General features: G+C 39.0%; 1 protein-coding gene across 3 annotated transcripts in view; it reads right to left on the bottom strand.

Moving 5' to 3' along the window:
* The window catches only part of DNAAF1 (dynein axonemal assembly factor 1), a 1,332,504-nt gene that overhangs the window by 726,115 nt on the left and 579,447 nt on the right, over nucleotides 1-26,942 (bottom strand). For all 3 annotated transcript variants that reach the window (XM_044081943.1, XM_044081945.1, XM_044081944.1), the window contains exon 6: nucleotides 22,011-22,177. In XM_044081943.1, the coding sequence (XP_043937878.1) occupies nucleotides 22,011-22,177 (167 nt within the window). The remainder of the gene's footprint in view (nucleotides 1-22,010; nucleotides 22,178-26,942) is intronic.

Genomic DNA, 26,942 nt, shown 5'->3' with positions numbered 1-26,942 from the left:
TGCAATGGATGAGAAAGAAAAAGTGAATTGGATGAAGTGGTGATGACTGTACCCAAGGGTGAGAGAGTGGTGATTGGAGCAGATTTAAATGGGCATGTTGGTGAAGGGAACAGTGGGGATGAGGAAGTGATGGGTAGGTATGGTGTTAAACAAAGGAATGCAGAAGGTCAGACGGTAGTGGATTTTGCGAAAAGGATGGATATGGCTGTGGTGAATACGTATTTTAACAAGAGAGAGGAGCATAGGGTGACATACAAGAGTGGAGGAAGATGCACACAGGTGGATTATATCTTATGTAGGAGGGCCAGTTTGAAGGAGATTGGAGACTGTAAAGTGGTGGCCAGAGAAAGTGTAGTTAGGCAGCATAGGATGGTGGTTTGTAGGATGATGCTGGTGATCAAGAAGAGGAGGAGAAGTGTGAGGGCAGCACCAAGGATCAAATGGTGGAAATTGAAAAAGGGTAATTGTGAGGTGGAGTTCATGGATGAATTAAGACAGGCACTGGGTGGCAGTGAAGAGTTACCAAATAGCTGGGTAACTACAGCAGAGCTAGTAAGGGAGATGGCTAGAAAGGTGTTTGGTGTCTTATCGGGGCAGAGGAAGGACGACAAGGAGACATGGTGGTGGAATGAGGAAGTACAGAAGAGTATACAGGCAAAGAGGTTGGCAAAGAAGAAGTGGGATTGTCAGAGAGATGAAGAAAGTAGACTGGAGTATAAGGAGATGAGGTGCATGGCAAAGAGAGAGGTGGCAAAGGCTAAGGATAAGGCATATGAAGAGTTGTATGAAAGGATGGACACTAAGGAGGGAGAAAAGGACTAGACAGAGGGACCGAGCTAGGAAAGATGTGCAGCAGGTAAAGGTGATAAAGGATAATGAGGGAAACATACTCACAAGCGAGGAGAGTGTGTTGAGGAGATAGAAAGAGTACTTTGAGGGGTTGATGAATGAAGAGAATGAGAGGGAGAGAAGGTTGGATGATGTAGGGATAGTGAATCATGAAGTACAGTGGATTAGAAAGGAGGAAATAAGGATAGCTGTGAAGAGGATGAAGAACGGAAAGGCTGTTGGCCCAGATGACATACCTGTGGAAGCATGGAGGTGTTTAGGTGAAATGGCAGTGGAGTTTTTAATCAGATTGTTTAATGAAATCTTGGAAAGTGAGAGGATGCCTGAGAAATGGAGAAAAAGTGGTTTGGTACCAATTTTTAAGAATAAGGGTGATGTGCAGAGCTGTAGTAACTACAGAGAGATTAAATTGATCAGTCACAGCATGAAGTTATGGGAAAGAGTAGTGGAAGCTAGGTTAAGAAGGGATGTGATGATTAGTGAACAGCAGTATGGTTTCATGCCGGGAAAGAGCACTACAGATGCGATGCCTGCTCTGACAGTGTTGATGGAGAAGTACAGAGAATGTCAGAAGGAGTTGCATTGTGTTTTTGTAGACTTGGAGAAAGCATATGACAGGGTGCCTAGAGAGGAGTTGTGGTATTGTATGAGGAAGTCAGGAGTGTCAGAGTAGTATGTAAGAGTGGTACAGGATATGTATGAGAGTAGTGTGACAGCAGTGAGGTCTTTGGTGGAAGTGATGGATGCGTTTAAGGTGGAGGTGGGGTTACATCAAGGATCAGCTCTGAGCCCTTTCTTATTTGCAATGGTTATGGACAGGTTGACAGACGAGATCAGACAGGAGTCCCCATGGACTATGATGTTTGCAGATGACATTATGATCTGTAGTGAGAGTAGGGAACAGGTGGTGGAGACCCTGGAGAGATGGAGATATGCTCTAGAGAGAAGAGGAATGAAGGTCAGCCAGACTAAGACAGAATATATGTGTGTGAATGAGAGGGAGGATAGAGGAATGGTGAGGATGCAAGGAGTAGAGGTGGCAAAGGTAGATGAGTTTAAATACTTGGGGTCAATAGTTCAGAGTAATGGTGAGTGTGGAAGAGAGGTGAAGAAGAGAGTACAGGCAGGATGGAGTGGGTGGAGAAGAGTGTAAGGAGTAATTTGTGACAGACGAGTACCTGTAAGAGTGAAAGGGAAGGTCTACAAGTGGGTAGTGAGACCAGCTATGTTATATGGATTGGAGACAGTGGCATTGACAAAAAGGCAGGAGTATGAGCTGGATGTGGCAGAGTTAAAGATGGTAAGATTTGCACTGGGTGTGACGAGGGTGGACAGGATTAGGAATAAGTATATTAGAGGGTCAGCCCAGGTTGGAAGGCTTGGAGACAAAGCCAGAGAGGCAAGATTACTTTGGTATGGACATGTGCTGAGAAGGGATGCGGAGTATATTGGGAAAAAGATGCTAAGGATGAAGCTACCAGGTAACAGGAAAAGAGGAAGGCCTAAGATAAGGTTTATGGATGTAGTGAGAGAGGACATGCAGGTGGTTGGTGTGACAGAGCAAGATGCAGAGGACAGGAAGAAATGGAAACAGGTGATCCACTGTGGCGACCACTAACGGGAACAGCCGAAAGAAGATGATGATGATGATCAGAAAGCGGTTGGAAGTGGCCAAGGATGAACACAGGATAGCAGCAGATTTCTTCAGCTCCACCAATTTCATTACATTGACAGGAATTAATTACTTAAAAAATTAATTCTTGAAGTAATTTTCTTTCTAAATATGTTTGTTTTATATAGTTCTTGAACTATATCTAAAAAAGAAAGGAAATCTTAATAATATTCCTGTCAGAAATTACTTTGGAAATTTTCCTGTCAGTTTATCAGTCTGAAATGAGTTCCAGTAAGACAAATTCTCAAGACTCCAGCATCAAGAAAGAACTTCAGTCTCTGATAATTATAGTCCAGCAACTTAGTGCTAAGATGGATAAAATGGATACTAAAATAGACACTTTCATAGAAAAACTACAAAACAAATAGACTTGTTACATATGGACCTGCAACAACAGAAGATCCAGATGACAGGCATAGAAGAAGCTGTGAATGACATGGAAAATAAAATACAAGAAGAGGAAATCAACATTGAGTTTCTGCTGAAACAAAATACACATTTACAAACAAAGCTGGATGACCTGGAAAATAGATCTAGGCGCAATAACATTAGGATTTTTGGACTGCCAGAAAATATTGAAGGTAACAATATTACTTCTTTATTAACAACATGGCTCCCTAAAACTTTAGATTTACCAGAAGCATTCTCTTTTGGTATCGAAAGAGCACATAGATCTATAGCTAATACTAACTCTAACAAAAACTATCCTAGATCAGTTATAGTTAGATTTCTATCATCTTTTGATAAAGAGATGGTTCTTAAATCTGCTTGGGCTAAAGCTCCTGTTAGTTTAATGAGACAACTGTGCGTTTTGACAATGACTATTCTTCCATGGTAATTGATAAAAGAAAAGTTTTTCTGCCACTAATAAGGGAGCTTAAAAAAGCACAGTTTAAAACATATCTTCTGTTTCCTGCCAAGCTTAAAATCTTCCTTCCTGATGGTCCTAAGGTCTTCGATGATTTAGACTCTGCTTTACTGTTTGTCAAAGAAAAAAGGATTTTGGATAAAATAGAAGATATGGAATGGGCTAGCTCTTCATTAAAGAGATTGGCAACTGAAGCTTCCTGGAAGACTTCAGAGAAGAAGAAGAGAATAAAAAACAAATGATTTGTTATATGTTTTTTTTCTCTCTCATCATTTTAGTTCATTATTAATCTTTTTGAATATAGTTCCTGCATTTCCAGAAAGCCACAAATATTTTGGAAAAGATTTAATCAAAGTTATTCTCTATGTGCAAAGAAATGTTTTGTTTCATAACCAGTCAAAATGCCTGAGGATTTAATGGCAGGCTGTGACTCGATTTGTTTTTCTTTCTGAAAAAGTAAGGTTAGTAATTTGAAACATTTTTATCTTTATCTTTTTTTTTTCCTTCTTTTATTATTTTCTTTGTTTAAACAATGACATTCTATTTAGATTATGTAGTGGGTAAAGGGTGGGGGAGGGCAGGGAGAGAACAGTAATGAAAATATCATTAATAGAATAATAACATATTTATTTCTTGTAAAAGTTTATAAGTTCTTCAAATGCTATTTCTAATTATACTTTCTTGATTATACTGCTTATGCTTGTTTGTAAATAATCTGTCATGCTTTAACTAATAATAATCAGAACTAAATAAGAGTAAATAATATGTTTTATTTTTAACTCTATTAATATAAACAGTAAGTAACATTCCATTGTATATACTTCTTACAGCTTTCTCTTACATTTTTTATTTCTGCCTCACTCCCTTTTATTTTCTACTCTCTTTTCTTTTCTTTATTAATATATAGAAATGCTTTTGACTGTGTGGGCACAGTGAATAATAGGATTTGTATGAAAATTGAGTTGGGAGAAGAATGCTGAGTTTTATTGCTTGTTGGTAATTTTGAGTTTAATTTCACTTGCATAGAGGCTGTGATGATCTGTGGAATACATTGTGGAGGTTCTGTCATGTTTAGATGCATTTACACTGCTAAATGAATGTTTGTCACTAGTTTTTAATAAGTTTCCGCCAAAATGTTAAGAGAGACAATCTGGGATGTGGGCTGTCTTATGCACAATGTCCTTGAGTTACCTCAGAATCTTCAAATCACAGAATTCTCACAGAGAAACTGAAAGCAGTTAGTATAAACATTGACAAGGTTATCACACTGACACACCACAGATTCAGGAAAAATACTCTGTTCATAAAATATGTCAGTTATAATGAGTTTAAATGATGTAGTTTCTTGTAGTAAGTAAATGTCTTATTTTAGAAGGCATAAAAAATGAAACATTTATTTAAATGTTTTTGAAAATCTACTTAACAGCAGCATAATAATCTGTGTTAAAAATTTGTGTTCCAAACATATACTTTACTATAACTCATTTAATTCATCTGATTGACAAACATAAATAATCTTATAACTCTATTCTGGAAGAAATGTCATGTGATATATTTTAAAGCAGTAGGTTAGCATGATTGTAAAATCTGGTTACCAATATGTGTTTGCTGTGCATTATTTTGTATAAAGCAGACAGATTTATTCTAGGGACAACAAGTAGGATAGTGCCCTACAAAGACACAACTCAGTGAGATCAGATATATATATATATATATATATATATATATATATATATATATATATATATATATGTGTGTGTGTGTGTGTATGTATGTGTGTGTGATGGCTTTTTTTCTGAGAATCTGCATAACTATCCAATATGATTTATAATAATTTCTATGAATACAATATTTTACTCTATTGACAAAATGAATGTTTGCCACAAGTTTTAATAAGTTTCTCGCCAAAATGTTAAGGGAGACAATCTGGGATGTGGGCTGTCTCATGCACAGTGTCCATGAGTTTCCTCAGAAGCTTCACTCACAGAATTTTCACAGAGAAACTGAAAGCAGTTAGTATAAACATTGACAAGGTTATCACACTGACACAACACAGATTCAGGAAACATACTCTATTCATAAAATGTGTCAGTTATGATGAGTTTAGATGATGTAGTTTCTTGTAGCAAGTAAATATCTTATTTTAGAAGGCATAGAAAATGAAACATTTATTTAAATGTTTTTGAAAATCTACTTAACAGTAGCATAATAATCTGTGTTAAAAACTTGTGTCCCAAACATATACTTTACTATAACTCATTTAATTCATCTGATTGACAAGCATAAATAATCTTATAACTCTATTCTGGAAGAAATGTCATGTGATATATTTTAAAGCAGTAGGTTAGCATGATTGTAAAATCTGGTTACTAATATGTGTTTGCTGTGCATAATTTTGTATAAAGCAGACAGATTTATTCTAGGGACAGCAAGTAGGATAGTGCTCTCCAAAGACACAACTCAGTGAGATCAGATATATATATATATATATGTGTATGTGTGTGTGTGTGTGTGTGTGTGTGTGTGTGTGTGTGTGTGTGTGTGTGTGTGTGTATGTGTGTGTGTATATGTATGTGTGTGTGTCTGTGTTTATGTGTGTGATGGCTTTTTTTTTTAGGTAATAACGCAGGTATTTCTGAGAATCTGCATAACTATGCAATATGATTTATAATAATTTTTATGAATATAATATTTTACTCTATTGACAATAATGAGTTTAAGTAAATGCTCATATACAAACAATTCAAGATTTTTTGGAAGCTGTTGATAGAATTCACATGACAGAAAATAGATGCATCTTAATGCATGTAATGTCTGAATCATATTAGCCAAAGTTTTTGATTTAAATGAATGTTAGAACATAATTTTCTCTCCTCTTGATTTCTAACATTAAGATTATTTGAATGCTATTAGAATACAAGTGTTATATATTACATAGATCTATATAATAGTATGAACAGTTTTTAAAAAAAAAAGTTTATTTTAGTTTATATGATGCTGTTTTACCAAATGTGTAGTTTTGTCTTGATAGATAATTGAATTGAAAACTGTTAACCTCAGTTAAATATAACTAGTATTAAATTGATAAGGTGGTAGCTGAAGTACTGCTGCTTAGGGTAGGGGTTAACTTGAGTAGTAAATACTGCTCTAAGTTGGAGTTTTCAACTCCAGGCGGGATGCAAGGTTTAATCCTTACATTATTTTCACTTGTTCATTGTTATATGTATATAGTTTTGACATCCACAATATATTTTGTACACTCATTGTCACTACAAACAAAATTGAATCCTATACAAAATCCCATAAGAGATTTAATAAATACAGCTATATTTAAAGGTACACCTAAAAGAGGAGATGTAACATTATTTATCTTGTTATTTGTTATTTCGATCATAAGATTCTTGAGTTTTAAAAATGCCAAATGACATCTTTAAAAGGAATTTCTTTAAACATTAATGGAGTGAATAATCCATGTAAAAGGGCAAGCCTAATAAGATACATTAATCTACACAAGGCCAATCTAGTCTTCCTGCAAGAAACCCATCTCTTGAAAAAAGATATTGATAAACTAGCCACTAATAAGTATACAGTATTGGTTAGTTCAGAGCACACTCAGAAAAAAAGAGGAGTGGCTATTTTATGGAATAAAAGTATGCCCATTCCTAAAACCATTAAGTCTTATCAGGATGACAAAGGAATGTTTTGTATGGTTACAATACAAATGAATGGGAAGACTTACACTTTAATTAATGTATATTGGATACCTGGAATTGGTATTAATACAGTGAAACATCATATTGATAAGATCATATCATTCTCTGTAGGGGATTTATTTTAGCTGGTGATTTTAATTGTATACTACATGAAAGTGATACTACCACTATAAAGAAAAGAAGAATTACATCTAATGCAAAACATTTAAATAATTTTGCTAATTCTTATCATTTGAATGATATTAATAATCAGATAGAGTCAAAATCATTACCATACACCTTTTTTTCTAACAGATACAAAACTTATTCAAAAATAGATAGGGTCTTTATTTCTAACCAGATGGTAACAGCTTTAATGAATTCCAAAATCATTTCATGTCCTATATCTGATCATAACTCAATTGTTTTTGAATTCATGATAAAAAATACTCATAATGTTCAGATCAAAAGGATACCAGCATACTTAACTCAGCTAAAAGACTATAAAGAATATATACTTTCAGAAGTACAACATTTTCTAGACATAAATAATACGCCTGAAGTCTCCATTGTCTATGTTTGGGATGCCTTAAAATCATATCTATATGGACAAAGTATCAGATGGTATAATAACAAAAGGAAATCTTGGGATAAGGAATTGTTAGATATTCAAAGTAAACTAGACTCTTATAAACATAATAATAAAGAAAATATTATGGACAAGAAAGTTATTGAAGAAATAAACAAACTAAATGAGAAATACAAAGACATTTTAACTCATAAAGTTAAAATAACTTTAGAGAAATACAAGTTTTGTCTTATTCAATAAGCCCCAAATACTTACATAGACTTAAAAATAAAACAAAAAGATTGAATAAACAAAACCATATCAAAGAAATCTTTTCTCTAAGGAAAAGAAGAATGTTTCTAGTATACCAGAAATACTGGATGAATTTAGAAATCACTTTCACAAGATTAACCATAACAACATTAACATGGAACCTAAAGATAAAATAAAGGAGTTTATAACCACAAACATGAATAAAAAGCAATAAACAACAGATTAAACTATTGGACAAGAGTATTTCATATACAGAAGTTATTACACAAATAAATAAGCTTAAATCAAACAAAGCACCGGGTAATGATGGTATTATACCAGAGATATATAAAATCCTTTCTAAAACTACATATTCATTAATACATAAGGTTTTATTCTGGCCCAAACTGAGTTAATAACCCCCCCCATCTTGGCAATATACATTTATTTCACCAATTTTAAAACCTAATAAAGATCCAACTAGATGTTCTTCATATCGACCCATCTCATTACTTAATGTTGATTATAAAATGTTTATGAGTATTTTTGCTGATAGATTGAAGACAATTATCCCCGGCATTATAGACATAGATCAGACGGGCTTCATTGTAAATAGAAATACTTTTGATAATATAAGAAGAACTTTAACATTAATTAATTTTGCAAATAGGAAAAAGAAAGATTTAACACTTATTAGTCTTGATATAGGTTCAGCATTTGATTCAGTAAGTTGGGACTATCTGTTTACCTTACTGAAATGCACAAATTTCTCTGATGCATTTGTAAATTTAATTGAGCATTTATACAAAGGAACGCTGGCTTATATTAAGGTAGGAACATATGTTTCACAAAAATACCCATTCTTAAAGGTACAAAGCAAGGATGTCCACTTTCTCCACTATTATTCACTTTAGTAATGGAGCCTTGGGCTAATTTGATTAGAAACAGTACTGACATAGAGGGTTTTGAAATAGAAGAAAATACAACATCAAAAATTCAACTTTTTGCAGATGATGTTCTAATTACATCAGCAGGATCTAATTCTTCTATGCAGTCTTTATTTGATAAAATGATGAATTTTAAAAGTATTTCTGGTTTAATATTCAATGAAGAAAAAACTAAAATACTACCTATATATACACAAAAAATACTCTCATTAGTGATTTTACTAAATATGTACCCAACTCAGGTCAGATAACTTATTTAGGTATAATACTATCTAAAGATATTAAATCTATTATATATAATAACTATAATACCTGTTTTCTTAATATACAAAATATTTTTAATACCTGGAATAATATGTTTTTTACTATGGAGGAGAGACTTACAATTATTAAAATGATAATATTCCCAAGATTTTATACTTAATACAATCAATAATACTTTCACCTACAAAAATAACTATCAAGAAACTGAATACACTAATGTTAAATTTCTTATGGGCACCTAATAGACCTAGGATTGCATTAAAGAAACATACTAATAGCTGGTCTCAAGGGGTATTTCTTTTCCAGACTTTAATTTATATATTATCTCTTCTATTATAAAAGTTATTACTTTATTAATAGATCGGTCATATGTCATAAAATGGAAAGATTATTGGGAGCTAATTAGTATGCACTTCATGAAAATCTCCTTAACACATAAAAATATGATTATAAATAACTCCATGTTGTGGTTGCTAAAGGAATTTTGTACTTCACCTATTACACCTAAACATATGGTCTGTTACCCATTAAATATTATTATTAGTTATCGTAACTTTATATTCATGCACCCTAAGTATAGGGAATGGAATTTTATTGTATTCCTATAATTTATACTCAGGGTATGCTTATGTCATCTACTTCTGAAGGAGCTCATTTAGCTATAGATAATAATCTAAAGTACTGGTATCAGCTGATATCTGATAATAAAGTTAAAAATCTAGATTTCTTAAAACAAGAATTTGATCTAAGAGAAACTTGCTGGTTAGAGGTTCAGATCTTTAGACAACATCTCATTGATAGAATAGATCTAATGTCTATAACAGTTAAAGAATCTATTCCAAAACTGATTGATTACTTGATAATAAATTTACAGCATAAAGTTTCTGATAAAGGTAAACTTTCATATATACATAAAATTATCAGACAAGAAACTTTTTACAATGTAGATTCATACTGGAATTATTTCACCTCTATTAATGGGGACCCACCAACTCAACAAGATAAACAATATATATTGGAATCTGCTTATAGAACTACGTCTTCCATTGTCTGGAGACTTTATACATGGAAATTTTTACATAGATCTTTTTATACACCTTTGATGATGAATAAAATTAATAATAAAGATAATCTATGAAAGAGATGTAATGTAGAAATTAATGCTGACTGGGCTCATATGTTTTATGACTGTATGAAGTTGAAAGAATACTGGAAGTCAATTAATTAATTTTTGCAGGCTCTTTTTACAGATAATTTCATTATTTCTAAGTCTCTTATATTATTCAACACACCTGTACCTCAATGTGTTAAAAAGATTAAGCTTCCCTTGTTATGGTCTATCCTAGCAGTGGCTAGGAAAATAATAACTAGAAATTGGATTTCAGATACACCTCCTTCGTTCAATGAATTCAAAAATGTTATGAATATAATGTGTCATATGGAAATAAGCACAATTAGAATGAGAACAACTAGAAAAACATCACATTTTATTGTATGGGATAATTTACAAAATTTGTTAAAAAAATTCTAATTTCAATAGCACAGTATTTTAGTTTAATTAATTGATCTGATTGTAGTGGATGTCTTTGTAAATACTTTAGTTGTTTTGTTGAATATTATAATACCTATTTTTAATTATTTGTATAAAATTGTTATGATATTTCTCTTATATGTTAAAACAATAAACTTGTTTTGAAAAAAAAAGAAAGCGGTTGGAAGCTATCGCCCACTGCCAAATTCTCATGGCCTCTCAACACATGGGGTAGGACTTGATTCCTCCTTGCTTGTTGATATACCAGTCTGCTTGTTGATATACCAGTCTACGGACATATTGTCTGACTGAATCGCAATTGTTCCAGAAGGAAGAACCAGTTGGAATGCTTGCAATGCTAACAGCACCACTCTCAGTTCTAGAATGTTGATATGCAGGTTGGCCTCCAATCTGGAACAAGCGCCTTGGACTGTCTTTCCCTGTAAATGGCCCCCCCACCCTATCAGGGAAGCATCCATGGTCACAATGGCTTTGGGCTGAGGGGACTGGAATGGGCAGCTCCAAAGTTCTGTGTCTGGCCTTATCCACCAAAGAAGGGCCTGCTTGCAAGAGTTGGTTATCTGAAAACATAGAGGATGATGGTTTGGAAACCAATGAGAGAGAAGAAGCCATTGGAGAATTCACATGTGCACTTTTGCAAGAGGCACTATTGATATGAAAGCTGCCATGTATCCTAGAACCTGAAGAACCTCTCTCGTTGAGACTTTGTTTTGACAGAGTAATAATCGCAGCTGAAGCCTCAATCTCTGGAGCCTGTGAACTGGGAGTGACACCAGACAAGATCAGGTGTCGAAGACTGCTCCGATTAATTCTATCTGCTGGACCGGAGTAAGATTTGATTTCTCCCAGTTCACAGTTATCCCCAAAATTTCTGTCAGAGAAAGGGTATATTGCAGGGCTGTTACCAGAAGATGCTTGGTGAGGGCGGTAAGGAGCCAATCATCCAAATATGGAAACACCCAGAATCCTTGCAGTCTCAAGTGAGCTGTAACCACTGCCATGCACTTTGTGAACACTCTGGGGGCTGTAGAGAGACCGAACGGCAGTGCACAAAACTGGTAATGATTGGCTCCTAGCCAGAAGTGAAGTAGACACCTGGAGCATTTGTTCATTTTGATGTAATAATACTCGTCCCGGAGATCTATTGAGCACATCCAGTCACCCTTCCTTAGAAAACGGAGAATGGACTGAACCGTGGCCATCCAGAATTTGGTTTGGGCAACAGACTTGTTCAAACTGCTAAGATCCAGAATGGGTCTCCAGTCCCCTGTCTTTTTTGGCACCATAAAGAATCTTGAGTAAAATCCGAATCCACATTGGTCTGGTGGGACTAATTTGATGATTCTTTTTTGATGCAGCTTTTTTATTTCTGAAGCTGCATCTTCCCTTTGACTGGGTGGAACATTGGGAAGTTTCATTGGAAGTTTTGGATAAGTGATTAGGGGAATGATCGATTGTAACAGAGTGCCAGGCAGCTTTGTGCAGAGAGAAATAACACCCAACTGCTTCCCGAGGAACGCAATCAGGCTGCTCTTCAGGAGCACTGGTAAGGCTGCACAGAGGAGGAGTCTCTGGGGCCTTTATTACATGGACCCCCTCGGTCTTGATAGGGGCATCTTCCAGAATTGTTACCCCCTCTGCCCCTGGGGGTATCATCACCACGCGTGGCATGGAAAGGACCCTGAGATTTTTTGTGCCACATCTTTCCACTTCTTTGGTTCCTGGAAAAAGAGTGCTGAGGGTTGGAAAAACGTAGACCTATGGCACACAGGGTCTTAATGTCCTGCTCACACCTGGCCAGAGTATCCTTTACCTTGGAGCCAAACAGGGAAGATGCTTTGATGGGAGCATTCAGAAAATAAGACTTGAAGGGATCCACAAGGTCACAAATGCGCATCCAGGCATGACATGTCATAACTATGCCGGAAGCTGCTGCAGCTCTAGCCTCCCCTTCAGTAGTGTGCGAAAGCAACCTCATGGATGAGTTGGAGATAGATTCCAGGGTTGTGAGCTCAGAGGCAACTTTACCCCTTACCTCATCAGACATCTGTCCTGTGAGTGTTCCGGAGAGTTCGGAAATCAAGTCTCTCTGGAGCCTTGTGAAATGTGCCAAGTAGTTCAGGAACCATATGGCAAAGGTCGCTGATGGAAAGACTCACTTTCCCAATCTGTCCATGGCTTGGGACTCTGTTGGGCTTGTGGACAGTAGGACTCTCTTCAGTTAGATCCTTTTTTGTGGCCACCACCATAGCATCGACTGGTAAACCTCTGGACAAATGTGGGTTTTCCGCGGGTGGAGAAAGTATCTTGTTGGGTCTCCAAGGGATTGCCTCAATAGAATCAGGATTCTTCCAGGTGCACTGCATCATGTGCTGAACTAGCTCATCTGCAGGCGGGGTCACCAAGAGGTAGATGGCCGGGCATGAAAAGTCTGCAGAAACATGGACTCCTCAGAAGAAGGGTTAGTGGGCTTCCAGTCACCCCTCTGTTTCAGCATTTCAAGGATGTCTCCAAAGGAGACATCATCAGGGGTGACCGTGGGGACCCTTCACCATCATCGAAATCCATGTCCTCTGTTAGAGACTCCTCAGGCGAGCCTATGTGCTTCCTCTTGCATGATCTCTTCTGTGGGGGCTCCTCAGTGGGAGCTTCTGAGGAGGACTCAGAAGAGTGAGTATCCAGTAATGGGGGTTCTTGCAGCTTCCCTGTCCAGTGTCCCGGGGAAGTGGCCTGTGACAGCTGTAACTCAGAGGAGAAATCTGGGGATTTGACATCAGCAAAATGCTTCCAGAAGCAAGTTCCCTCTCCATAGCACAGAATGCAGGTCCGCCCGAAGAGGGATGGGAGCCCAGAACCGGGATCACACCCCACTCCGTCGAACCTGCTCCTGAGGATGGAGCTCAAGCAGCATCGGTGCAGACAAAGCTCCCGGCACCGAGAACGGAACCAAAGAAACAGTCGGAACCGTGCCATGAACCGATAAGCCTTCAGCGCAATCACGGGGTTGAGGAAGGGCTGGTTCAGCAGGAACTGAGGACCAAAGGGACAGTCCCAGAGCCTCAGTGAGTTTCACTATAGGTGCCAAGACAGGGGGTTCCAAAAAGGACATCAGAGCAGAAGGCTTTGGAACCAGAATGGTCAAAGAAGGAGAATAGGATGAAGTCCGTGGAGAAGTCAACCCAAGTCCTGCAGGAAGATGGGTCCTGGAAGGAGTGGCTATGCTCCTGGCTGCCAACAGCTGATTCACAAGATGCACCACATCAAGTTCTGAAAGGCTCCCGGTGGATCTAATGGATACTCCCGATGGGGAGTCAGGTTGATCTAGGAATGGGCTATACACTTGGCCTAGAAACAGGTCTATGGATGGAGAGTATTGGGTCCGTGGTATGGAATCTTCTACATCGATGTCTCAAGTTTGGAGACAGGAAGCAGTGAGTTCAAATCCATTCTTGTCAGGGCCATGAAAGAGTTTGGTGTTGAAGGGGCACTCGGAGCCGATACAAAAGGTTCATTCATCATTGCACAGATAGGCATTGAAGGTGTGCACTATACCAAAGTGGCACCCGGTGCCGAAGTCACAGTAGGTGAGGCGAGGTGTATAGTTGGTGCTGGATACAGTATTGGAGCTGAAGCTGGCGCTGATATAGTAACAGTCGTAGTAACTGGAGCAGACGAGGTCAGTGTCGACAAAGCAGACTTATGCTCTGAAGATAGTTTTTGCACTTTATGTTTCAGAGACTTACCCCTGGTCACCAGAACGTGAAGAGGGAACCAAATGGGGCCTTTTTCATATCCTTAATAGGAGGGGTTGAGACCTCTCTCACAGAAAGGACCTCTGAAAAGGGCAAAAGTAGGCCCTTCAGTATTAACTTATTCTTGCACTCGTTCAGAGTGATCTAACTGAAACTTTGACAAATCACACAGGGAGGTTGCACAGAAAGATGGGGCTCCCCTATAAAGCAATAAACACAATCATCATGAGAATCACTATTTGGAAGTTTACCGTTACACGAAGTACAATGTTTGAAACCCGATGTACCCTTCTTATCAGACATCATAAAAAACTAAACACAACAATCAAGGTTTCAGAGAAAAATGTAAATTCTGCTTTCTCTATGTCTAAACCTATCTAAATACACACAGTATCCATCAAAAGAGTCAAGAACACACAACTAGACAGAAGAGGGAAAGAGAAAAAAATACCAGCGATGGTATTCAAGGAATATCACAAGCGTAAAGACAGAAGGTTGTACCACCAATGGTACTTAAAAGATTACCAATCGGGTAGAAGTAGGAGTGAAAGGTCTAAATCTAACTGTAAATATAGAGAGTTATGAATATAAATCACAATTGAGAAGAAAAAAGACAAAATTTTCACAAGATATCAAAACGTTTCTACTTAGCTGAGAGCTCGGCTGAAACACAGCTTTACGGCTATGTGGCAAACAAGATCTGAGGTAACAGGGAGAAGGGCACTGTGGGTAGAAGCTTAGCTCGATAGTTTTTGGCTAGCATGTGCTTGGTATTAGGCTGACTCAGTTCCTAGGGTTCAAAACTGAACCCCATCAGTGATAAATGGAAAGATTAACAACATCAGACTGTGTATTATCAATTTAAGACTTTCTCAGAGAGAAAGACTGAGTATTTTGTATTTGTCTTCAGACCTGTTAGCAATTCATTACCACTGTGCCTTACTTTCTCTTAGAGACAGATAAGAATATAGCCAGAGTAGTCTAGCTGTTTTCTATATTTATATGAGACTATCCTACAATATTCTTTTAAAGTATTTTCCTGTGATTTCTGAACTCTCTATTAGCACTATGTTGATTTGATGGGTATTGTCTTGTGCTTTTATTATTTATTAAATATTTTTAAACCTTTCAACTGTGGCTGTTTTGTGTAGAGATAATTTAAGCTCCTAGAGTATTTGCATGTATTTAGTGATACTGTATAAGCCACTCCAGTAGCCTTAGCCCTGGGTTATACTTACCATTTGGATAACAGTAATATTACACAGTGGAATTGGTCACCCTTTGGGCCTTACAGTAGCTGATAAGTTGTGGTTGGTGGTATTCATTTCTACATTATAGTCTGGGCAGAAGGGGGCATAGCTGGAGAACCTGTACCAGACTTCCCCAGGAGTGTCTGTGTGTTTGTATACAACTCAAACCTCAAAGTGTGTGTGTCAGCTACTTGGCAGGGATACGAAGCACTGGTTGGACAGAGAGGGTGCTGGATGTTTTGGCTTGACCACTTGGCTGAGATCTGTACCCTATAGCTGTGCCAGTGGGGAGTCTTATTGGGGATCTGGAGAGAAAAGGAAGAAACCAACCCCAGACTGACTGTGATCTATGTGTGCTCTTAAGGGAAATTGCACTTTACTGTGTGTATACTTGTTATCCTTCGCAATGTGCATGCCCCTCACTGGTGCTAGTGGTGAAGATCGAGGCTCCTTGATTACTGGGCCAGTGCATGAGCATCACATATTAACTGTTTGGCAGTGGTGAGATTTCCACATCAAATATTAATTGGTTGATAGTGGTGAGATAGCCACATGACATATTAATTGGCTTGTAGTGGTGAGGATATTGAATTCCTGGAGCTTGTGTACAGTGATCACTGAAGGTGTTTTTGTACTCTAAATCAGCAATGCAGTGAACATTAAGAGTTCAGATCACAGCTGTTTAATTTCTTTTTTTAGCTTAGTTAGTCAGGGAGAGCAGGAAAGCATGTCAGCAGAGGAGTATGGTAAGCTGACAAGGAGCCAGTTGGCTGAGATGTACCAGGCTTAAGGACTGGGGCATGGAAACCTGACTAAAGCAGACATGATTGCAGCTTTGGTCATATCTGCATCAGAGAATAGCAATCTGGAAGAAGATCAGACTGGCCATGGAGGGGTATAACACTCAGAGAATGGACAGCTCAGTCTTTCTACAGAGGACTTAAAAATCTGTCTAGAGCTAAAGAGACTTCAGTTGGATGCCAAGCATTGGGAAACAGAAGCAGCAGAGACATTGAGGTATCTACAGGATGAGGAGAATGAAAAACTGCTGTGCCTGGAAGCTGAGGAGAAGGAGAGGCAGAGGCAACATAAAAAGGAGATGCTGACTCTTAGCCAGAGTCATGGAGGTAATGGGGATGGGAGTAACTGAACCCCAGAAGCAACAAAGATCAGTAAATTTCTTCCACAGTTTACAGAGGGGGATCATTTTGATAGTTTCATTCATACATTTGAAAGGGTATATAAACAGTATGATGTTGACCAAAGGCTCTGGGTATGGTTCCTGACCCCCCTTACCCCATGGTAAAGCTATAACTATTTTGTCCAAACCATCTGACTATGATTTCTTAAATTATAATGCTGTAAAGAATTAATTGCTAGAATTTTTTAAGCTAACACCTGAAGTTTATAGGAAAAAGTTTCATGAGCATAGATGCAAGGCAGATGAAAGTGTGTGTGAATATGCTGCTGAACTGAGCACTTATTTTCATAGGTGGGTGAATGGATGTCAGGTCACCACTTTTCAAGGGCTGGCAGACCTTTTGGTGAGGGAACAGACCCTTAGCACTTTGCCTGAGGACATGAGGATCTGATTAGCTGAGAGACAATGTGCTACTTCAGATGAGCTGGGGAAGACGGGAGACCTACACCTAGCAAGCACTGCATTCCTGCATAGGAAAGGGATACTCAGTGCTGCTCATGGGTCTAAGGGAGCCCATGGTGGACAGCTCAGATAGCCCCACAGAATCTGCCAGTAGCAGAGGAAGCCACTAGTCCAAGTAACCAAGTAAATGTTTTGAATGCAACCAGTGGGGCCATGTGGCATATAGATGTCCACAGAGGCAAGGTGGGGAACAAAATGTGAGGGAGCCAGTAAGTGGGAAGGACAAAATGTCAACAGTAGGTTGTCTTGAGACAACAAGTGAACCAAACTACCACAAGAGGTTATATCCTATCATATTGAATGACAAAGACGCCTTGCTAAGAGAGAGAGAGAGAGACAGCCTCTGACATAACCATTGTGAAGCCTGCAATGGTTACAGAGGAGCATTACTTGCCTTGGCAGTCTACTCCAGTCAGAGCTTTAGAAGGGACCCCATTCCAAGTACATTTGGCTAAGGTTCACCTTGACTGGGAGGGTGAAAAAGGCAGACAGCAAGTAGGTGTGTTTGAGGATATCCCTACAGATGTCCTGATAGGGAATGATTTTGATAATGCAGTACCATGTGCTCATGCTGCTACATGCAGTCAGCCTTGGAGACAAGCATGTGGGTCTGGTAGCCTGGTGGAGACCCAGTCAGACCGCCTACTTGCAGCCAGGACTGGTGAGGTGGTTACTTCAGGGAGGGAGCTACCCTGTAGCAGTGACATTGAAGGTGAGCCACAGCTGCTTGTTGGTACTGATGTTCCCTTGGACAGAGTGACTGGAAGGGCAGAGGTGAGTGATAGTACCCAGGCTGACAGTGAGGCACTGTTGTCAGAGATACCAGACTTCCTGCGGAAGGGGAGCTGGGGAGGGTTAGAGAGAGAGAGTTGAGGCAGGCGCAGCTCTTGGACCCTACATTACAAGGCCTGAGGCAGGTAGCTAGTGAATCACCTGATTCTCAAGGGAATGGGGAATCTGTATACTGGGACAAAGGATTACTGTATAGAGTGGACCCCTGAGGGAGGGCTAGAAGGTGAGAGCCTACCATCTGGCACTTCTAGCCATAGCCCATGATATTCCCTTTGAGGTCATATGGGCATAAAACTTATGAAGAGATGTATTGTGCAGAACTTTTATTGGCCTGGAATTTCCAGAGCTGTAACAGGGTACTGCAGGACCTATGAGCAGTCCCAAAAGGTAGGCAAGGCAGAATACAAGGTGAAAGCTCCTTTGATGGCTTTGCCTGTGATTGAGGAGCAATTTCAGAGGGTAGCTATGGATATTGTGAGGCCTCTTTAGTACACCAATTTCCACAGGAAAAAAACTTCCCTTCTCCTCGACCACCCTAATTTCCTTATTTCAATTTTCAGCTTATTCTGATTTATCCTATTTGCTGCCATTGCAACTGTCTTGTCTGTACTCAGTTTTATTCCATACTTTCAGTTTTACATTCCATAACTGTTCCTCTAGCATTTGCTGAAGGTCCTTTTCAGAGTCTTCTTATAATGCTACATCATCTGCATACAGCAGCTTTGTTGATCTGTCTCCAATGATCTGTTTGTTAATGTAATGCATCACCACTAGAACACCAGTGGGCTCAAAGCTGAATCCTGCTGTACAACCACTCCTGCTGTGAACCCTTCTGTGAATCCAAACAGTGTTTGTACTTGGGTTAGTGAGTCCTTGTGCACAGCCTATATAAATTTGTCAATGTTTCTGGTACTTCAAACCATCGCAAGACTGCCCAAGAATGCTTTCTTTTTGCCCTGCCATATGCTTTCTCCAAGTCTAGGAATACCCAGTCAGATTATTTTCTCATCTTTAGTTTGTTTCCTCTTCCATTATCTGTCTCACTGCAAGCATTGGCACAGTTGTGCTTCATCCTACTCTGTATCTGAAGTTTTTATCTCCCGTCTTATGTTCTACTACTCTGAGTATTCAAACACAAACACAAAGGAGCGTTCAGTGCCAGGAAATCAAAAAAGAAAAATGCACCACTTCCACAAGCCATGTGACTCAACTCTTAACAATTCCACAACACAGTAAAATAAAGAGCTTTATTAAGATCTGTATCTGAATTACTTATCTCCCATTTTAATTTTGACTACTTACAATCATTCTTTTTCAGCAGTGTGACAGGAGTTTGATACCTCTGTACTGCCCACACTTGTTGATTTCTCTTTTGTTTTTGTACAATATTACTACAATGCTTACTTACCAGTCATCAGGGATGACCTTTCTGTCCACACCACTATGAAAACACTCAGAGGGCATTTCTCCCACAACTCACCTAACATCTTGATCATATCTGCCATGGTCTCATCTGATCAAATTTTTGCTGGCATCCCTTATGTATGGTGTCTGATGACTATGTTCTTTATCTTTCTGGCTCTGCCTTGCAACATGAGAGTTTCTTTGTGCCCTGTGATAAACCAATTTCCAAAAGCTGGTAGAGTGCCTATGCCTCCCCATAAGAAGTAAGCTCTGGATACAAGGGATGTCAAGTCCATTCCTTACCATCATGTTATCTGTGTTAACTGCATCCTCTCACTGAACCTATATTGATTTTAGCAAGCCTTAGTTCACATATGGAAGATGATTGAATTTGTGTCCAGCTTTCACTTAACAGGGCTATCCCAGATTAATCCAGGCTAGGAAAATGGACACTGGCCAGCTAGTTGTATATTATTGCAGGCATATTCTGGTCAGAGGCATACAGGCTCCTCCCACTGTTAGCACGACTCCTTGGCAAAGGTTGGAGTTGGCTAGGTTCTTAACCCACTTATAAGTGGGGAATACCATATCATATTTTAACAGGATTAAGCAACATGACCAAATTACCTAGAGTCAATTTTTAACAATTAAGTGGTCAACCCTGACATAGTGAGCAATTTGTGAGCCATGTTCTCCTGTCTAGAGGATACTGCACACCACAATTTATGCTTAAGGTTGTTAGTCAGTTAGCAGTTCTTCCATAGACTGGCACTGCATAGTGTCTGTGCTGCTGCTGTCCATGACTGTATTCAATTCTGGGTGCAGTCTGTTGGCATAGCCCTCAGGTTTTAGATGGCAACAGATGATATGTTTTTTGGTCAGTGGGTGACCAAGTTTACAAATGACTGCAAGCTAGGAGCAGTCACTGAATCCTCAAATGACTTAACCATCCTCCCAGAAGGTTTGCTCCAAATAAATAACTGCCAAAATCATGGACTGAAGCTAAATGCCAAAAATGCATTATTGTATCCTTTAAGTCATCTACTGCTGGGAACTACCACATTGACAATATGTCCCTAACAGTGTACCCAGTTGTTTGGGATTTTCATCTCTGTCCATATTTAAGCACAACTTGGATCTTAGGATGGGAAACAGAAAATTTACTACTAATTAACAGAGGCAGCTCCTAAATGCTTTAGCCCATGCATGGGCTCTCTCAAATTATTTATGGTTTGATCCCAGTTATTCTCATTGGGGTAATGTATAATTATTGACCTTGGGATGGGTAAGGCCAATCTCTAAACAAATGGGACTGGTTAATTAGAAGACAAAAAAGGGAAACTGGACAGACTTAAAATGGCCTGTAAGGGTAGCTAGCCTAGTACTTAACCTTTGAAGGGTGGAGTGGGAGGAATCACACAGAGACATGGAGAGGACAGGCAAACTGTACACATGCTTCAGTCAAAGGTCAGGATCAGACCATGTACCTTGTGCTGGGGCTGTGAAGCCATTAATCATTATGCCAAGTGTGCTTTTTTTCAAGCCAACAGTAGGTAATGCTATGTATCATCACACTCCTGATGGAATTTTGACACATCTGAATCACTAAAATTTGCAAATTATAGTTCTATATATTACGGGATTTCTAAATGGATAGCTTCACAGTGCACATTACTATATAAAGCTAGAGTTGTACTTGTACATTAAAAACTGCAAATAGTATGCATACAAAATTATGTACTTTTATCCATGTATATGGATTGCCTATATGTTTTTAGTCTGTATATGCTGAGTTATTTAATGAAAATGCTCAAATGATGAGTCCACCCACCCAAACAGTAATAAATAAACAACATTAATATTCTGTTTTTACCAGTTAAGAAAAGTATTAAATGTTATAATACTTACTGACAGGAAAACAAGCCAAACATGACAACATAACTAATCACAAAAGGAAAACAAAACTAAGCAACTAATGGTTTTGAAGCAGCTGGAAGAAATGCAGATAGCAATGGCATGGAATAACACTTGCTGTATAACCCTTGTACAAGCTACTTTTAGACTACCACCAGAATAAGAAAACATTACTCAAGTACAGGGTGATTTTTGAGAGCATGAAAAATAGTAAGAGGACAAGTGACATGGGTAACAAGAGAGTTAAAAATGTTATAATACTGATATAAGTGCTCCCTCAGAAAAACAACACTCCTTCGTTACATTTTTAACACCTATTTGCAATTTGTGTACTGGATAAGTGAACTGGAAACAGAAACAATATAAAGCCGTATAAATAAAATGTAAACATCTGTTTCCATTCCATCACTCAATAAGTAAACACTGGCACACATTTTGCCTTATACAGGATGCATCTTTCTTAAGTAGAACACGATTAAAGTCTATGTAGCCCATTGATATGGAATAAATGTGCTAAGCTTCCATTACATCTTATCTTTTCAGGCTTAATGACTCCTTAAATCCCACTTACCAGATTAGGCATGTTCTCCAAGACTTTGAGAATGTCAGGATCATATATCTTGTTATGGGACAGATCAAGAACGCTGATACTTGGACAATATTTCAGATGCTCAATATCATCCATCATCTCCAACCAGTTGTGAGCCATTTGCAAGGTGCTCAGACTAGGTAAACAGGCTAAGAAAAGCAAAGATTAACAAAAAGTGTAATTGTTATCCATTTGGTGAATAGCGAAACAGATACAGTAATTCACACCGTGCCTTACTTTTTTGAGTTATACTTCTGTTAAAGGCACAATACCTTTCTAAGGAATATGCAATGCATGTAGTACCCTTATAAGATTCAAAAAAATAATAATATTTCTGTTATTGTGAGATTCCTATATATGAAACTCATTACATTCTTATTACACTGAGACTCATATTCAAGAAACTAAAGTTATGTACTTGCTGTAAAAACAAATCCATGTTGTCTGATTTTCGTCAGGATCAAAATATGAGATGTCAGATCCGAATGGATCTGACCTCAGCAGTGAATCTGAAGCTTCCAAAGTTCCAGGCCCCTGGCTTCTCCCTTACCCAAGATTACCTGAACTCTAACCCAATACCTCAGATTGCATTTGCCCTACATCCAAGTGTTCAGACATATATGAAAAAAATTGTGGAGACCCTAAACCCAAAACTGAAAAGAGGGGTCAGAGAAAAAGAGGACAAGGTTATGAAACAGTGCTAGTCACTGACAGGGTGTGGTGTGGCAACCACTCAGTCTTCTGGAAGTTATTCATAAAAATATAAATTTGGCAAAAGAGCTGGAAGGAGGGAAGGCTGAACTGGACGAAAATCAGACAACATGCATTTATTGCTATACTAAGTACATAACTTTCATATCCAATGTTGTTTATTTTCATCTGATTCAATATATGGGACAGAGTCTCAAGCTGTCTTTCTGGGTGGTATCAAGGACATTCCAGAGAATGATGAAGCCAAAGGAAGAATGAAATCTGGATTGTATATCCATCTTATAATGAGGAAGAAAAAAGTATGCACAGTGCACCAACTTGCTCCTGCACAAATGTCATCAATGGAAAACCTCTTAGAAAAATCTGCTGAGGTAGCCACTGCTCTTGTTGAATGAGCTTTTAATATGGAATGTAAATGTAAACCCATCTTCAAGCAGACAAAAGAAATTCAATTTGACAGACATCTGGATAGCATAGCTTTAGTAATAGCTCTACCAAGTCTAGCTTTTGAGTAGGCAATAAAAAGGTTGATCAGATTTTCTGAATTGTTTTGTCCAATGAAGACAGAACCTGAGGTGACAATGAACATCTAGCATGTAGAGAATGTATTCTCCTTTGTTAGAAAATTTGGAAAAGAGCACTAGTAAATCTATGGATTGGTTTAGGTTAGCTATGGATGTCATTCTGGAAAAAGGGATTGTGACTAAGAAAATTGTTTTCCAACTCAAAAAATTGATACCAGTCATGGTTGCAGGTTCAAAGGAGGTTGAGTTAGAGCTTGGAGCATGATAGTGATGTCACATGGAGGGAGTGGGTCTCTAATAGGAGGACACAACAGAAATGTTCCTCTAAGAAAAGCTTTTGAGTTTTTTTAAGGAGGACACAGAAGTATCGTTTCTTCCAACATATAAACTGGAAATTGCTGCCATGTGAACCTTGATGGTAGAATAGCTACAGCCCTGACAAAAGAGTTCCACTAAGAATTCCAAAACAGATGGCATGGGAGCAGAGTAAGGGTCCAAGGCTTTATCTATTGCCCAAAAGTAGAACTTTTTGCATATATTGTTATAAACCTTTTTCGTAGCAGGTTTTTGCAATACGGATATGATGTCAACGATTGTGTTGGGAAGCCTGTCATCTGTGGCTATTGTCAAAATTTGGATAAACCAAGCAGTTAATTTCATGGAAGTCTGATCCGGAGAAGGCAATCCAGATGGGTGGGATAAAAGGTTCAGATACATACCCAGCATCCATGGAGGACATACCAGCAGAGGTCACAGAAAAGTGAACCATGGTTGTCAGGGCCAGAAGAGGGCAATGAGGATCACTTTGCCCTTGCACTGTCTGGTTACTGCATGAATATGTTCATGAGGGGTAATGGAGGAAAGGCATAAAGAAGACCAGGGGGCCAACTGTGGACCGGAGTGTCCCTTGGTGATTAGGGCAAAGTAACTGTTGCAGTTGTGGTTGAAATAGGAAGAAAAAAGGTCACAATGAGGTTAGCCTCAGCAGCTGAATATCAAAGTTGCCATCATTGGATTGAGGAACCAATCAAGAGGAGTTAGGACAGTCCTGCTCAACTTGTCTACTAGGACACTGGAACACCTCAAAATGTGCATTGCTATCAGAAATGAGTGTGAAGACATTGCCCACTGCCAAACCCTAATGGCGTTTCAACACAAGGGGCAAGAATGAGTTCCTCCTTGCTTGCTGATATACCAAATAACAGCCATGCTGTCTGTCTGTATGGAGATCACATTCATGGGGAGGACATCCTGAACAGCCTGTAATGCTAAGAGGACTGCCCTCATCTCCAAGACATTGATGTGAAGATTGGCCTCTAAACTTGACCAAGTACCTTGGATCATTCCTCCTCTGAAATACCTCCCCACCATAAAAGTGAGACATCAGTGGTCATTACTGCTACTGGTGTATCTGTATGAAAAGGCTACCCTTCTGTTACTGAAGAGGAGGTAATCCACCACTCAATGCATTGTCTGCAAACACTTGTCAGTAGAATCTTGGTTTCTAGAGGGTAGACTTTCTGAGACCAATGAACTGCTAGGGTCCCTTGAAGAATTATCATGTGATAATGAGCTAAAGGACTCATTAGAATTGAAGAAGCTATAAGACCTAACATATATAGTATTAATCTTGCTGGAGGGTGGGGATGATGCATTACATGTAAGGCTGTTTAACGCAAGGAACAAACTCTGTGGTGTGGAAGACTGACAGTTTGCAGAGTCGTATTCAGGTGGCATCAAATAAATTCCATTTGTTAAACTGAAAGTAACTGACACTTCTGAAAACTCACTATGATAGCAAGATCCTGTAAAAATTGGAGGAGAAAGTCCAGATGGTGCACCCGAAGATGCCTAGATTTAGCAGTTAGGATGCAATCATCTACATAGGGGAAGACTTTGATCCCAAGCATGCACAAGTGTGCCACTACCACTTCCACTATGTTGGTAAACACCCTAGTGGCTGTGGGGATATCAAAGAACAGGGGTGAGAAATGATAGTGATTGTCTTCCAGTTGGAAAAGGAGGAATCTCCTGGAGTGCTTCTCTCTTTTCACAGGATAGTAAGCATCCTGGAGATTTATCAAGGCACATCCAATTGTCCTCTCTCAGAAGAGGCAATATAGACTAAATTGTTCCCATCCAGAATTTTGTCTTTTTTATAAATTGGTTGAGTTGGCTGAGATCAATGTGTCTTTCACTTTGGACCCAAAAAGTGTGGAGTCATCATAAGGGGTATTGATGAAGGATGTCTAACAGCCTTCTGCAGAATCACAAACATCCATCTAGGCATGCTGTCGTACTATAATACTTGTACCTGCTGCTCTGGCTGAACCATCTGCTGCATTAGAAATGACTTGGCTACATTAGAGGTTGATTAAAGAGCTGATAGCCTGGAATCCACAGTTTTTTGGATGTACACAGGCAAAACTCCAGAAAAAGCCTTGAAAATTTCTTTGGCCAAGTCCCTCTGAAATCTGATGGCAGGAGTTAGATAGTTCAGTGACATGAGAGCAACGGTCAGTGATGAGTATGTCCATTTCCTGAACCCATCCAATATCTTACACTCTCTGTTAGAGGGATGGACAGAGGAGGTTTCTTCACACAGTTCCTTTCTTGTGCCTGCTGCAACAACCATGGCATCCACTGGAGGACCTTTACTCCAATGCTTCCTGCCATTTAGAGCTGCCAAATTCTGACTGGCTTTTTAGGGATGGGTTCCATCACATCAAGGCCTTTCCAAGCTCGTTGTGCCATAAGGTTGACTATTGGTCAGTGGGTGATACCACCCAGGATAATGTTGAGCCAGAATGAAGAGCTTACAAAATAACTGATTTTTCTGGAGAGGGATGTTCGGTGGAATATTCCCTTATCTGTTTTATGAGTTTGAGAATTTCACCAAAGGAGACATCTTCTGAGGATCTGGGTGAACCCTTGTCTTCCTCCAAATCTGTATCATCCATGAAAGACTCCGGGGAGGAGTCTATGTGCTTTCACTTGCATGTCTGTTTCTCATGAACTGATTCAGTTGGGGGGCAGATGGTTCAGAATCAGATTGGGAGTTGATGTAGGAAGGTGTTCAAAAGCCTTTGGTGCTGATTGTCCCTGTCTGGTAGGATAAGATGATGTTGCCACAGGATATTGCTGGAACTTAGGTAGAACTGAACTTGTAGACAGCATCCTCTCCTTGGGTAAGCCCAAAACCCTTTAAACAACCTCAAAGGCCAAAGATGCTGCTGGAACCAAGGATTTTCCAGGATCTGAAGAAGAGAGAGAAACATTGACTCCTAGCACTCCCAGCCTCAAAGTTGATCTCGGGCCCGAGCTGTCTAGAGCCAAAGCATTCAGGGGAAGAGATGGCTCCAAGAATCTTGGGGTTGAACCTTCCTCCCCAAAAGTTGTCACAAATGCTATGGCTCTGAGACCATTCCTGATCCAACAGCATTGATGTCAAGGGGGATAGGAAAGCTGTTGAAGTTGAGAATTACTGGCACCAAAGGAGGTGCTTCAGGATGAGTTGGGTGCAAAACTGCTGGAGCCAATTGATGGACAATGACAGGCAAAAGAAGTGGAAGGGCAGTGTGGCCAATAGTCAGTACATTCTCCAAGCATGGTAGCAATGGAACCATAAGCTGGATTTGCATCCTCAACAACTTTCTCATCATCCTGTCGCAGTCATACT

The sequence above is a fragment of the Protopterus annectens genome, chromosome 8.part1, assembly GCF_019279795.1.
Source record: "Protopterus annectens isolate FY-2018-M chromosome 8.part1, PAN1.0, whole genome shotgun sequence".
Lineage (NCBI taxonomy): Eukaryota > Metazoa > Chordata > Ceratodontiformes > Protopteridae > Protopterus > Protopterus annectens.
The sequence above is the reverse complement of the archived record's forward strand: the minus strand, read 5'-3'. Positions and strand labels throughout refer to the sequence as shown.